This window comes from Dendrobates tinctorius, unplaced genomic scaffold (genome assembly GCF_039654945.1).
Source record: "Dendrobates tinctorius isolate UK_male_01 unplaced genomic scaffold, ASM3965494v1 ptg000155l, whole genome shotgun sequence".
Taxonomy (NCBI): Eukaryota; Metazoa; Chordata; class Amphibia; order Anura; family Dendrobatidae; genus Dendrobates; species Dendrobates tinctorius.
This window is the reverse complement of record NW_027361822.1, coordinates 13,967,930-13,981,779: the sequence shown is the minus strand read 5'-3', so window position 1 is coordinate 13,981,779 and position 13,850 is coordinate 13,967,930. Positions and strand designations below refer to the sequence as shown.

General features: G+C 48.7%; 1 protein-coding gene across 1 annotated transcript in view; it reads right to left on the bottom strand.

Annotated features, from left to right (window-relative positions):
- LOC141051120 (uncharacterized) overlaps positions 1 to 8,606 on the bottom strand; it is a 213,212-nt gene extending 204,606 nt beyond the window's left edge. The window contains 5 exon segments of the mRNA XM_073548008.1: positions 4,506 to 4,644; positions 4,728 to 4,851; positions 4,935 to 5,114; positions 5,244 to 5,394; positions 8,532 to 8,606. Coding sequence (XP_073404109.1) covers positions 4,506 to 4,644; positions 4,728 to 4,851; positions 4,935 to 5,114; positions 5,244 to 5,321 — 521 coding nt within the window. The 5' untranslated portion in view covers positions 5,322 to 5,394; positions 8,532 to 8,606.
- Between the last annotated feature and the right edge of the window lie 5,244 nt (positions 8,607 to 13,850).

Sequence of the window (13,850 nt, the reverse complement as noted above, 5' to 3'; positions counted from 1 at the left end):
GCTTCAAATCATCCCACAGATGTTCAATGATATTCAGGTCTGGGGACTGGGATGGCCATTCCAGAACATTGTAATTGTTCCTCTGCATGAATGCCTGAGTAGATTTGGAGCGGTGTTTTGGATCATTGTCTTGCTGAATTATCCATCCCCTTCGTAACTTCAACTTCGTCACTAATTCTTGCACATTATTGTCAAGAATCTGCTGATACTGAGTTGAATCCATGCGACCCTCAACTTTAACAAGATTCCCGGTGCCGGCATTGGCCACACAACCCCAAAGCATGATGGAACCTCCACCAAATTTTACTGTGGATAGCAAGTGTTTTTCTTGGAATGCTGTGTTTTTTAGCCTCCATGCATAACGCCTTTTTGTATGACCAAACAACTCAATCTTTGTTTCATCAGTCCACAGGACCTTCTTCCAAAATGTAACTGGCTTGTCCAAATGTGCTTTTGCATACCTCAGGCGACTCTGTTTGTGGCGTGCTTGCAGAAACGGCTTCTTTCGCATCACTCTCCCATACAGCTTCTCCTTGTGCAAAGTGCGCTGTATTGTTGACCGATGCACAGTGACACCATCTGCAGCAAGATGATGCTGCAGGTCTTTGGAGGTGGTCTGTGGATTGTCCTTGACTGTTCTCACCATTCTCCTTCTCTGCCTTTCTGATATTTTTCTTGGCCTGCCACTTCTGGGCTTAACAAGAACTGTACCTGTGTTCTTCCTTTTCCTTACTATGTTCCTCACAGTGAAAACTGACAGGTTAAATCTCTGAGACAACTTTTTGTATCCTTCCCCTGAAAAGCTATGTTGAATAATCTTTGTTTTCAGATCATTTGAGAGTTGTTTTGAGGAGCCCATGATGCCACTCTTCATAGGAGAATCAAATAGGAGAACTACTTGCAAGTGGCCACCTTAAATACCTTTTCTCATGATTTGATACACCTGGCTATGAAGTTCAAAGCTCAATGAGGTTACAAAACCAATTTAGTGCTTCAGGAAGTCAGTAAAAAGTAGTTAGGAGTGTTCAAATCAAGAAAATGATAAGGGTGCCCATACTTTTGCACCGGTCATATTTTGTTTAAATGCAGATTGCACATTTTCTGTTAGTACAATAAACCTCATTTGAATCCAGAAATATAACTGAGTCCATCAGTTATTAGATATATGAAACTGAAATAGCTGTTGCAAAAACCAAAATTGTTATAAAGAAAAAAGGTTAACATTAATAGGGGTGCCCAAACTTTTACATATGACTGTAGTGTTAACATTCACGAAGATCACTCACCACCCGAAATCAAGGGTACCGGACTCAGAGGCTGCGTCGGGGCACGTGACCTGCGCTCTTTGGATCTTGAGGAGTCCCCCGACCTGCGGCTGGGGCGACCGCTGTTGGAATGGCTTCCATGCTTTCTGCCAGAGGGCTGAGAGGGAGGCAGGGACGCTGAACGTTCCTGCTCTGACTCCATGTTGCACCACCGTTTGCTGCCGCCTTCTCTTTTTAAATACCGCGCCTCCGCTCAGGTGAGCGTCTCTCCCCTCCCCCCTGCGACCACCGGCCAACTGCTTCAGAAAGCCGGCCGGCGTCGCACCCGGCGCCATTAAACCGTCGCCCTTCTCTGACGTCAGCCGGCGCACCCAGCATGCAACGCGCCGCTGACATCAGCGGCCGGAAGAAGCCAGCGTCTCTCCCCTGCTATGGGGATCGAGATGCGGTGTGCGCGAGGGGATGGCGGCGCGGTGGGGGCTTCCCGCAGACCCCGGGGATCCCACCGACGCCCGCACGAACCCGGAACCCCGGAGGGCCCGGGGACTGCGCATCCAGCACCCGACAGCCGGCGCTGCAGGTGAGACACCTGTTCTTCCTGCGCCGGGACGGGGCTGGGTCCATCTTCTTTTCTTCGCCCATGACAGGTACCGCCGACAGTGGGGTTCCTTCCAGGACAGGAACCCAACTGAAGCGGGGGAGAGGTGCCGCCCCTTATGTCTCAGTAGGTTCCTGTCCTGGCGGGGAGGATCCCTCTCTCAGGTGGTGCTGTCATGGGTAAAGGGCGCTTCCTCCGCCATGGTTCGCTGTATACAACTGGCTCAGAGGTCTTTCTGCCAGTCTCTTGCTAGGGCTGTTTTACATATGGCGCAGTCCCTATTATTTTTCTTGCTTCCTGCTTTTTTGGGCCTTTCCTACGGGGTCAAACATACACAGAGAAACCCTATTAACATAAATGCTAGCATTCACGAAGATCACTCACCACCCGTAATCAAGGGTACCGGACTACGAGGCTGCGTCGGAGCACGTGACCTGTGCTCTCTGGATCTCGAGGATTCTCCCGATCTGTGGCTGGGGCGGCTGCTGCTTGACCGGCTTCCATGTTTGCGGCCGGAGGGCTGTGAGGGCGGCAGAGACAAGGACCTCTCCTGCTCTGACTCCATAGCTGCATCGTCTGCCCCTGCGTTTAAATACGCCTCCGTCCTGTGAGTGGCCTCTGTTCAGCTGCCTCCCCTCCCCCCTGCGACCGCCGGCCGACCGCCTTCAGAAAAGCTGGCCGGCATCGCACCGGGCACCATGACACAGTCGCCTGGTGCTGACGTCAGCCGGCGCGCCCACAATCCTTTGCACCGCTGACGTCAGTGGCCGGAAGACGCCCGCGTCTCTCCCGTCAGACGCCTCGGCGATCGAGATGCGGGCGCGTGCGAGGGGAGGACGGCGCGGTGGGGGCCACCGGGATCCCACCGACGCCCACACAAACCCGGAACCTCGTAGGGCCTCCAGCACCCGACGGCCGGCGCTACAGGTAAGATACCTGTTCTTCCAGTGCCGGGACAGGGCTAGGTCCCTTTTTTTTCTTCTCTTTCTTTTTCTTCGCCCATGACAGGCACCGCCGACAGTGGGGTTCCTTCCAGGACAGGAACCCAACTGAAGCGGGGGAGAGGTGCCGCCCCTTATATCTCAGTAGGTTCCTGTCCTGATGGGGCGGATCCCTCTCTCAGGTGTGCTGTCATGGGTGAAAGGAAAAAGGGGATATTTCGTGCAGGAAGCACAGTGAGGTAGCAATTATATATTAAGGGGCGCAGCATGGGAGATATTTATATTTATGTAACAGAATAATGATTTCTTCATTTCTAAGGGCACTGTGTGGAGAAGTGGTGCTGTAGACTGAGAAGATGGAAATCTGCAAAGATGAACTCTTGGCTTGAAATCTCATCATTGAGTCTGTACTACATGGAGACAAAAGGGATGGGAATGACTTGAATCAGAGAAGATGTCACCTATAAGGTACCTGGATGTAAATGTTTATTTCTGGTCCTGCCTGCATCTCATTAGCACTGTGGCTCCTGTATGATATGCAGTCTGATGATGGCTGGTAACAACAACTCCCATCATGTCCTTACCATTGTTGAGGATATACTGGGAATTGTAGGTTCAAGCAATACAATTACAATTGACCGCTGTACTAAGCTTGGTACTACCAACATGTACGGATGTTGGTTCTGGCAGTGCATTCATGTACGGACAATTGTTCTGGCGCTGCATTTATGTATGGATGGTGGTTCTGGTGTGACATACATGTGCCGATGGTGGTTCTGAGCTTGTACACATGTAACAATCCATAATGTGCTTCATGGTTATGATAAAACTTAAAAATCCTCAAAACTTAAAGACATTAGATTATGAGGAGGATTTGACAAGTTTCTGCTGCAAAAACTCTGTTCAAGTTAGCTTGTGTCAAACTGATTTTTTTTTTAGCAGAACTTGGTTATGATGATGTATTCATCTAAATACCCCTTTAACTTTTATTGGTGGCCCTTGGGATTGGTTCAGTATGGCAATGTAGCCCTTGGAGCAAAACATGTTGTGCACCCCTGAATTAGAGTAAGTGACATGGCACTACTTGGCAATCTAACCTATCGTAGGGGACAATACTTCCTCTTTGATGAGCTTCTTTAAGAAATATTAGACATTTAAAGAGAACTTTTCAACATAGTGTACTAAATCGGAGTTGAACTCATTTATGATGAACCATTGGAGCCTAGAAAAGTAGAAAACGTATTCATGCTTCCTATTTTAGGAGAGATTGTACAGTAATTTTCATCCCTTAGATCTCAAACTAATAGGGACAGTTTTGGGTGGAAAAGAATACAGTGGGGTATAGTGGCAAAATGGTGACCTTTAATTGTGATATGGTCGAACTACACAACCAATGACAGCCAGTGACTGAGGAGAATCTGTGACATGTTTACATTCATTGGTTACTACTCACCTGGGTAGTCATATGTAGGAATCTCCTCTTTGCACCACTCAACACCCCTCACATATGTCTCTGTAGTACTAATTTCAGTCAGATCTTCACCCTGAAACAAATATTGTAAAAGTCACAGACAGATGAAGAAGTCACATCTATGATCAGCTCTAATCCTGCCATCTCCACCGTTCTCATTACACAAGTATAAAACATGTAATACTGGTGGATAAAACAAGGCTGAGCACAAGACCTTCACAGCCGTCTACACATCATAGGGGAGATCTCATGACACCTTCTCTCCATCTACCTGATAATCCCGAGGAACATTGGGATCTTCTTGTTTACAGTCCTGTGGAAGAAAGTGAAGGAGACATCTCTCTGGTGTTGTCCTCTTTCTGGATAGAACTGGAGGAAACATATACAGGAACTGAATTCATTCTTTACATACAGATAATTATAAGCTGTGTGTATTTAGTCCTGTCTATTACCTGGTGATGTGAGGTGATGAGGAACCTCCATCATGACATCCTTGTACAGATCTTTGTGCCGCTCTACATACTCCCATTCCTCCAAGGAGAAATAGACGGTGGCATCCTGACACCTTATAGGAACCTGACACATACAATGATACCGTCATCTCCCCAATCCCTTCATAGCGTTACTGTACAATGTCCCAGCATTCCCAGCAGTGTCACCTCTCCAGTCAGCAGCTCAATCATCTTGTAGGTGAGTTCTAGGATCTTCTGTTCATTGATATCCTCATGTATCAGGGGGTGAGGTGGAGGCCCTGTGATTGGGCTTGGGGTTCTTCCATATTCCTCAGACACAGGGTCCTGACAGCGCTCACTAGAGGTCTTCTTCACTACTGTGTAATCCTGGTTATGGAGAGACACATTAATAATTCTCACTACAGACATTTCCAGAGTCCTCACCTCTCCAGTTCTGTCCATCTGTTATTCCCATAGATAAGAATGATGTAATGTGACGTCATCAGAATCTCTCACCTCTCCAGTAAGCCGGAAGAGGATCTCTAGGGTGAGGTGTAATATCCTCTCTGACATCTGGTCCCTGTTACCATCCATCCTTGACGGGTCAATCAGGAAAACTCTCTAATATAGAAGATTCTCCACTGAGAGGATTCAATATTGTAGGAACCTGAATGAGGAGAAGATGATGATGTAATATCATATCATAAGGAATCACGTATAATTATATAAATAAATTACTGTAATACTTATAAGCCAAAACCAGGAGTGGGTAAAAAAATACAGTGGTGACATGTCTCTCTAATACTTTTCCTCTGATTGTTACACTCCTGTTTTGAATTACAAATACGGAGGTAAAAAACTGACCAAATACTGAACATGTGCACATGGCCTTACTGTGCATGCAATCACTGCTTCAACTTGACAAACTGATCTGAATCAGGGCAGATCTTCCTCACATTAGAGGCTTCACCCAGGCAGAACTTTACCTCAGAATTTTTATTGCGGCTTTCCTCACAAATCTGCTACCAGATGGGGGAAGCCAATTTTGTGACTTTATCAAACGTTTGTACCAAATGCTTCCCAAGCAATCAATACAGTTTTGTGTGTCAGTGAATGACCGTGTGTGCACATCGACCGCCACTATCACAATAGTCCAAGTGGTACACACACCACCACTGTCCTCCGCAGAAACAGCTGACGAGGTAAAATGAAACTTGAGCACTGATTGGTAACTGTGGTAAGAATAAATCTGAGTTCTGATTGGTTGCCCAGGTGAAATGAAAGCTCATTGGTTGGTTTGGGCAATAAAAGACCGCTTTACTTTAAGAACGCTCTAATATGCGATGTCCCAGGAATAAGAAGAGTCATCATGAACAGACCACACAAGCGATGTGATACGGTCTGGTTTTCGTAGCTCGCTCTGTACATGGTTAGGAAGTAACGTCAATGTAAGGGAGGGACAGGACTGTAGTCGTGACCTGAATAACCGTAAAATCGAGGTCCAGTCCTTCCCCTACACAAAACTATACTCTTCTTTCTGGCATACATGCATCTCCAGATTCAGCTTCCGCTGGGCACTTCCTAGGTGACAACGGTCCGTCTTCCAGGTGACCCCGAGCAATGGAGACTCAGTCCAAGTTAACTTTAACACTTTCTTTACTGAATACTTCACACGTTACAGCCATAGTTGCTATATGGTGACATTTACTTGTTTTTCCTCATCTTTCCCTTTCTGGCTGTCGCTTCTGTGCAGTACACGCCCAGACCGGACCATCCTAAACTGCCTCCCAGTTCCTTCCTGGCCTGAACTTGTCATGATGACAATTCCTTCTGCGTGTTTCGCTCCAGACTCGAAGTCATCATTCATCAGGTTTGGTTGCCTCTGGTAAAGCATCTGGCTCGTCTGTACCGAAATCATCGAAGCTCCAGCTTCCTTCATCTCATCAGTCAACCGACTCCTGCTCTAAAAGCATCGGCCCAGGCGATAAGTCGCCATATCTTTCCTTTCCTACACTGGCCCACTGCTATGACACACAGTGGCCGTGGGTAAGGTGGGCTGCAGCTTTTGAACGTTGCGTGGCTGCCAAGCTGTTGGGGCCTATAGCCCATGTGGACCCTAGGGCACCCTGGCCCCATCTGAACTAACTTCCTACAAGCTCCCCTCTTACTACCCGGCAGCCCCTCCTACAATTAACCTTCTATGGACATCCTATCAGCTATACCTATAAGGCCCACTAGTATGCCCCCATCTAGTGGCCCACAACAGAACTACACTTACCCATAACTATGTAAACTATATACTAAAGTGCCCTCCTCTAATACCCCCAAAGAAGGAAACATTAATCACACATATTATACCAAAGGAACATAACGGAATATAAAACAGTCCTCTACAGAACGGTAACACAGATTTACTTGTGGCAATACCATAAACGACGAGCGATAATACATATTACTATGTAGCAGTATTGCAGGCATTTGTCATAAACATCAATTAACAATATATACATATTAATATTCAAAGGGGCAATCCGAGGAAGGGAAGCAAGAAAGCCATCATATCTCACTCCCTTACATCACCAATGTGCTGTTCCCCCATGTAGTGATGTTTGGACTTCACCAGAACAACACCGAGCCCTTTTAATCACTATTTCGTATGCCTAAACCTGTTGGTCTGTGGCAGCCATTTCCTCAGAAATAATATAGATTACAGGTCATAAGAAGACCCAGTACCAACACAGCACCCCTTGTGGATCTTCTGATCCCAATCCATGCACCCCCCCGACACACCCCATAGTGGGGATATATGCAATGGATAATGGAAGGATTGAACATACACCTTATATCCAGATAGCTTACCTTAGTGAAAGTTATAGCTCAGTACTGAAGGATTTAAAGGGGATGTCCAGTACTTTATATTGATGGCCGATCCTCAGGATAGGTCACCAGTAACAGATCAGTGGGGTGCGACACCTGGAACCAGTGATGACCGGACGTGATTAGTTGTGGAGTGATAGAGCACATTCACATCACCCGCAGCGCCACCTCCACCTTATTCACTCAGACAGGAGCGGATGTAGCTACTATACAGCTCGTAGATGTGCTCCACCTCGCCACAACTGATCATATACGGCTGCCACTGGGAACAGCGGATTGTACGGAGCGCCGGGTGTCAGAGCCCACAATGTAATGTCAATGGCCGATCCTAAGGGAAAGCCAGCACTAGAAAAGGACGACAACATCTGTAATGTCCCCTGTGCCCAGTAATGGGGAATCTCCAGCACCTACCTCCACCTGCAGGGGGCGCTATCTCCGGGAATGGAGGGGTTACTGCCCCCTGTGCAGCCCAGTAATGGGGAATCTCCAGCACCTACCTCCACCTGCAGGGGGCGCTATCTCCGGGAATGGAGGGGTTACTGCCCCCTGTGCAGCCCAGTAATGGGGAATCTCCAGCACCTACCTCCACCTGCAGGGGGCGCTATCTCCGGGAATGGAGGGGTTACTGCCCCCTGCGCAGCCCAGTCATGGGGAATCTCCAGCACCTACCTCCACCTGCAGGGGGCGCTATCTCCGGGAATGGAGGGGTTACTGCCCCCTGTGCAGCCCAGTAATAGGGAATCTCCAGCACCTACCTCCACCTGCAGGGGGCGCTATCTCCGGGAATGGAGGGGTTACTGCCCCCTGCGCAGCCCAGTCATGGGGAATCTCCAGCACCTACCTCCACCTGCAGGGGGCGCTATCTCCGGGAATGGAGGGGTTACTGCCCCCTGTGTAGCCCAGTAATAGGGAATCTCCAGCACCTACCTCCACCTGCAGGGGGCGCTATCTCCGGGAATGGAGGGGTTACTGCCCCCTGTGCCCAGTAATGGGGAATCTCCAGCACCTACCTCCACCTGCAGAGCCGCACACCACATATATGGCTGCTCTGTGCGCACAGGACCTGGGATGAGGTCACAGGAGGGGAGGAGTCAGGGGTCACATGATCAGGGGCCTCAGTGTATGCAGGACTGTGCTGTGCTTGATGTCATGGTGCGGGATGAGGGGAAGTTTCTGTGTGGGGTCAGGAGGGGTTTACAGGGTGGATGTAGCAGAGCCGCGTGTGTACGAGGTGTACGGAGCGGAGCCGCGTGTGTACGAGGTGTACGGAGCGGAGCCGCGTGTGTACGAGGTGTACGGAGCGGAGCCGCGTGTGTACGAGGTGTACGGAGCGGAGCCGCGTGTGTACGAGGTGTACGGAGCGGAGCCGCGTGTGTACGAGGTGTACGGAGCGGAGCCGCGTGTGTACGAGGTGTACGGAGCGGAGCCGCGTGTGTACGAGGTGTACGGAGCGGAGCCGCGTGTGTACGAGGTGTACGGAGCGGAGCCGCGTGTGTACGAGGTGTACGGAGCGGAGCCGCGTGTGTACGAGGTGTACGGAGCGGAGCCGCGTGTGTACGAGGTGTACGGAGCGGAGCCGCGTGTGTACGAGGTGTACGGAGCGGAGCCGCGTGTGTACGAGGTGTACGGACCGGAGCCGCGTGTGTACGAGGTGTACGGAGAGGAGCCGTGTGTGTGTACGAGGTGTACGGAGCGGAGCCGTGTGTATGTACGAGGTGTACGGAGCGGAGCCGTGTGTACGAGGTGTACGGAGCGGAGCCGCGTGTGTACGAGGTATACGGAGCGGAGCCGCGTGTGTACGAGGTGTACGGAGCAGAGCCGCGTGTGTACGAGGTATACAGAGCGGAGCCGCGTGTGTACGAGGTGTACGGAGCAGAGCCGCGTGTGTACGAGGTGTACGGAGCAGAGCCGCGTGTGTACGAGGTGTACGGAGCGGAGCCGCGTGTGTACGAGGTGTACGGAGCGGAGCCGCGTGTGTACGAGGTGTACGGAGCGGAGCCGCGTGTGTACGAGGTGTACGGAGCGGAGCCGCGTGTGTACGAGGTGTACGGAGCGGAGCCGCGTGTGTACGAGGTGTACGGAGCGGAGCCGCGTGTGTACGAGGTGTACGGAGCGGAGCCGCGTGTGTACGAGGTGTACGGAGCGGAGTGTGTACGAGGTGTACGGAGCGGAGCCGTGTGTGTGTACGAGGTGTTATGGAAATATATATGTATATGCATTTCATATAGATCTCACTTGCCTGCTATAGGCTATATACTCCATATACTGCTATATACTTATGTACTCATATATTCTTATATGCACACAGATACATATTCACAGTTTGAACCTTATAACTAGTTGGTGGAAATAACCTGGTACCCAGTCATCTCATTGTCTTGTGACTTGAGAAATATCTAGCAGACATAGGGAATGAGGAACTTAGGCCAGGTGGTCCAGCCGATATTGGAGACTTGCTGACAAGTGCAAGACTCCGGACAGTAAATCACGTGGTGTCTAAATAACCCCAGGTCGGACACCCATATATGTTCATGCATTTAAACTGACCAATTAGCTAAGAAGTAAAGCCTTTATGTTAATGAGTAACCACTCCTTTATACGAACTGATAAAAGACCATGAATATGAATAAAGTTTCCAGAGTTCTGCTGGAAGGTATTGCTGCTAACAATGTGTGGCATCTTTCCTTCCTTGAGCGCTCAATAAGACTCTGTCTAATCAGGACAGGTCACAGTATGCACAGGGGTAAAGTCACCCAACCAAAAAAATCCACATCAATTGCCGCCCAACTCGAGGCCGTGGACGAAAACGCACGGGGATCCTGCTGACCAGAGAGGACAGAGGTGCCGGCCAAGGTCTTGGTTCATGGGAACGGAGATTTGCGCAACTCCATTAGTAAGGTAAGAAAATCTAGTTATCTTACCTGAATGTTCCCTGTGCCCAGTCCGGGTCAGCAACTCTAGCCGGTCAGTGTGGTCACCAAACCCAGGTAGTGTTAAAAAGTCCACGCGCAAATCCAAACCCTGGGATAAGCTAAGTGTCTGCTGTGATCCTGTGTGTCTGAGATCTGGGTGAGAGAGTTGGTGGAGACTGACTTGATTTGTGGCTGCTGAGACACCGATAACAAGACTGAGTCTCTCTGACTAAGTCAGATCACGTCCCCGCACCACGCGGAGGTTTTGACTTAGACGGGATATCACAGGTGAATTCCTCTGAAAAAGCTGTCACGGTCCCCGCACACATACACGGAGGTGTCAGCTTCAAGGAGGTATCACAGGTGAATCCCACGGCTGTCACGGTCCCCGCACACATACACGGAGGTGTCAGCTTAAGGGAGGTATCACAGGTGAATCTCTCGGCTGTCACACGTCCCCGCATCAAGCGGAGGCTGGCAGACTGGGGGGATATCACAGACTGATCACTGGAGAGATTACTACGGTCCCCGGGTGCACACGGAGGGGTGATAATCTAGTGGGATATCACGGCACCCGTCTCCCAGCAGACGGAGGGTGATACATCCCGATGCTAACCAAAGCGCCACAGGTGATTGGCAGTTACCGATTGTCAGCAGCTGTTTGACGTGTCACAGAAGGGCTTTCGATCTCTCTCCCCGGACGTCTATATGTGAATTCATTGCAGGTTTCCGCAAAGATCTGAAGCAGAAAGAGTTTTGCCTTTTTTATTGTAAACTTCCTCTTTTGCCTGCAGGGTGTGCCCCTGATATATATATATATATATATATTTATTTATTTTTTTTCATATTGTTATATTTTGTACTCTGCTTTTCCCTATTTTATGTTTTATTTTGCATTTTTGGTAGTGGTTTTAGTTACTGTAGTATGAGAATTTTCGGGAAAGCTGGGTCATTTTGAGTATACCACCATAGTCACAGTCTGGTTTTTTTTGGGTTTTCCATTGTTCTCAGATTTTACAGAGACGCAGGCATAAAAAGAGGAAGTTGGGTGCCTGCATTCTGCATTAACCCTTTTATTATTGGAAGTGTACTCGTATTTGTTTTTTTTTTTTTTTCTAAGTGTTTTTTTTTTAAAAAGTTTATATACTTTTTGATTTTATCAATTTTTTGAGTTTCATCCTTTAAAAAATTTTTTAAGGAAAAAAAGAAAGAAAAATCATTTTTCCCTTTTTATCTATTTTTAGTTTTCTTCCACTTTTTGTGACATTTTATCAGTTTTTTAGGTTTAGTTTTCACTTCTTTCTTTCAGTTTTGTTAAAAAGATAATTTTTACCTGCGTTGGGTTATTCACTAAATATTCTTGTTTTGTTCCCTTTTAAGCAGGTTAAAAGGGGTTGCAAAGTGTTTAAAGTTTTAATCACCTTTTTCAGTTTTAAAACAGACATAGTACGTGTTTTTTTCTTTTGCAAGAACAGTTTTTTTTCTTTAAGCTGTAGCATGACATGTTGTATTGAAAAAAAAAAAAGTGAAGTAGCTAGTTGAGCTCAATTACTGTCTGCATTTTGTTAAAGTGACAGTGGATTTAACAGCGCAGTAGGTGCTAGCAGATAGTGAGAACAAGAAAGGATTGTTTTTTTTTGTTTTACGTGTAGGAAAAGTGTTTTCAGCGGCATACTAATCTGTGCCGTCTGAGAAGGACCACAGGTCTAAGAATGCCTTCTGTGACGGCAGGGGGGGAAGCAGTCCGCCCCCCCATCTCCTCTCTCCTCACTCTTCCCTCCTCCCATCTCCGCTATTCTCACAATCTCCTCCCCTCTCTCATCTATCTCTCCTCCTATCCCTCCTCCTCCTTTTCTCTCTCCTATCTCTCCTCCCTCTTCATCTTCATCACCAACGCCCACCTCTCATCCCCCTCCTCTTCCCTCCTCCTCCTCCTTGTCTTCGCCATCTCCTCCTCTTCTGTCTCCTCCCCACTCTCCTCTACTATCTCTCACTTCTCCTCCTATTCCAAATCTCTCCTCCACCCTTCCCTCTCTTTCTTTTTCTCACCCATCTCTCAGTTCATCGTCACCCGCTGGCCCAGTGCCAGATCCAGACAATGAAGTGTCCCTAGTTCCACAGGGCACTCTCTCTAAAGAGACAGTTATAACACCGGGAGAAGAAAGTGAATCACTCCCCACACATGACAACACAGGTGCCCTCCCGATACAACAGATAGCAGAAGGGAGGTGTGGGCCATCAGACACTGCACTTGCTGAGACTGGAGATCCTATGTGCCACACGGAGCTCCAGTCTCAGGGGGGGGGAGTATGCACACACAGAAAGACAATCGCACAGTGGCACAGTTCCTCCTCTGATGAACATGAAAGGGAGATTATGCTGCATAGTACTAGGGGCAGATAGAGCCAGAACTCTTACACTATGTGCCTTTCACTCCTAGTCAGGTGTTCAGTATTCTAAAATCATGAAGGAACACTTCAAGCTTCGTCAGAATTAGATGTGCATTCCTGGGAATCAGGATCAAAGCTAATTGGACAGCTTAGAGAGTGGGCCAACGCCAGACAAGCACTCAGCCTGCATAACATGAGCCAAGCCGAGACAGAGTCTCTAGACAGGTTTCATGGCAGAGTGAGGCAAGTATTCCAAGGTTTAGGCTTCACCATTCATGATCAGATACACGGACAGATGTTGGCACAGGCCTTTGTGCATGGACTAAGAGAACCAATCAAGAAACTACTGATAGTGGCCAGGCCTGAGTACAGGACAATAGCAGTAGATGTCCTGCTTACAGTAGCCAGAAGAATTGAGTCCCTCCCAGGAGTACGGAGAATAGGCCCTCCCGTGATGGCCACTGATGTGGAGGAGCAACCACCCTGCAGAGACAGAAGACCTGTCAGGTGTTTCAACTGTGGCAACCTTGGCCATTTCCAGAACCTGTGCACAGCACCCCGGCAACCCTGGTCATCCCGCAGAGGAATAGGCCAAGAAAGAAACACAGAAGACAATGAAGAACCCTGTCCATAGGACAGAGGCAAACCAGGTCCGCCAGACATGTGAAACCCCATCAGCAGACCCAATACCTCAAATCACTGGGGGCTGTCATATCTTTCCTTGTGGACACTGGTGCAGTCAGAAGTGAAAATCCCCGACCCCACCAGTCTATCAGAACACTCTGTGTCTTGTATGGGGATTAAAGGTCAAGACAGACGTTCCCCAGCTGGCAAGCCCCTGAGCATGAGGACACTGCCAGGACACTCCATCCTGTTCCAGTTTACGGTGGAGACCTGCCCACCCCACCTGATGAACGCAGACCTACTGCAGGAACTGAAAGTGA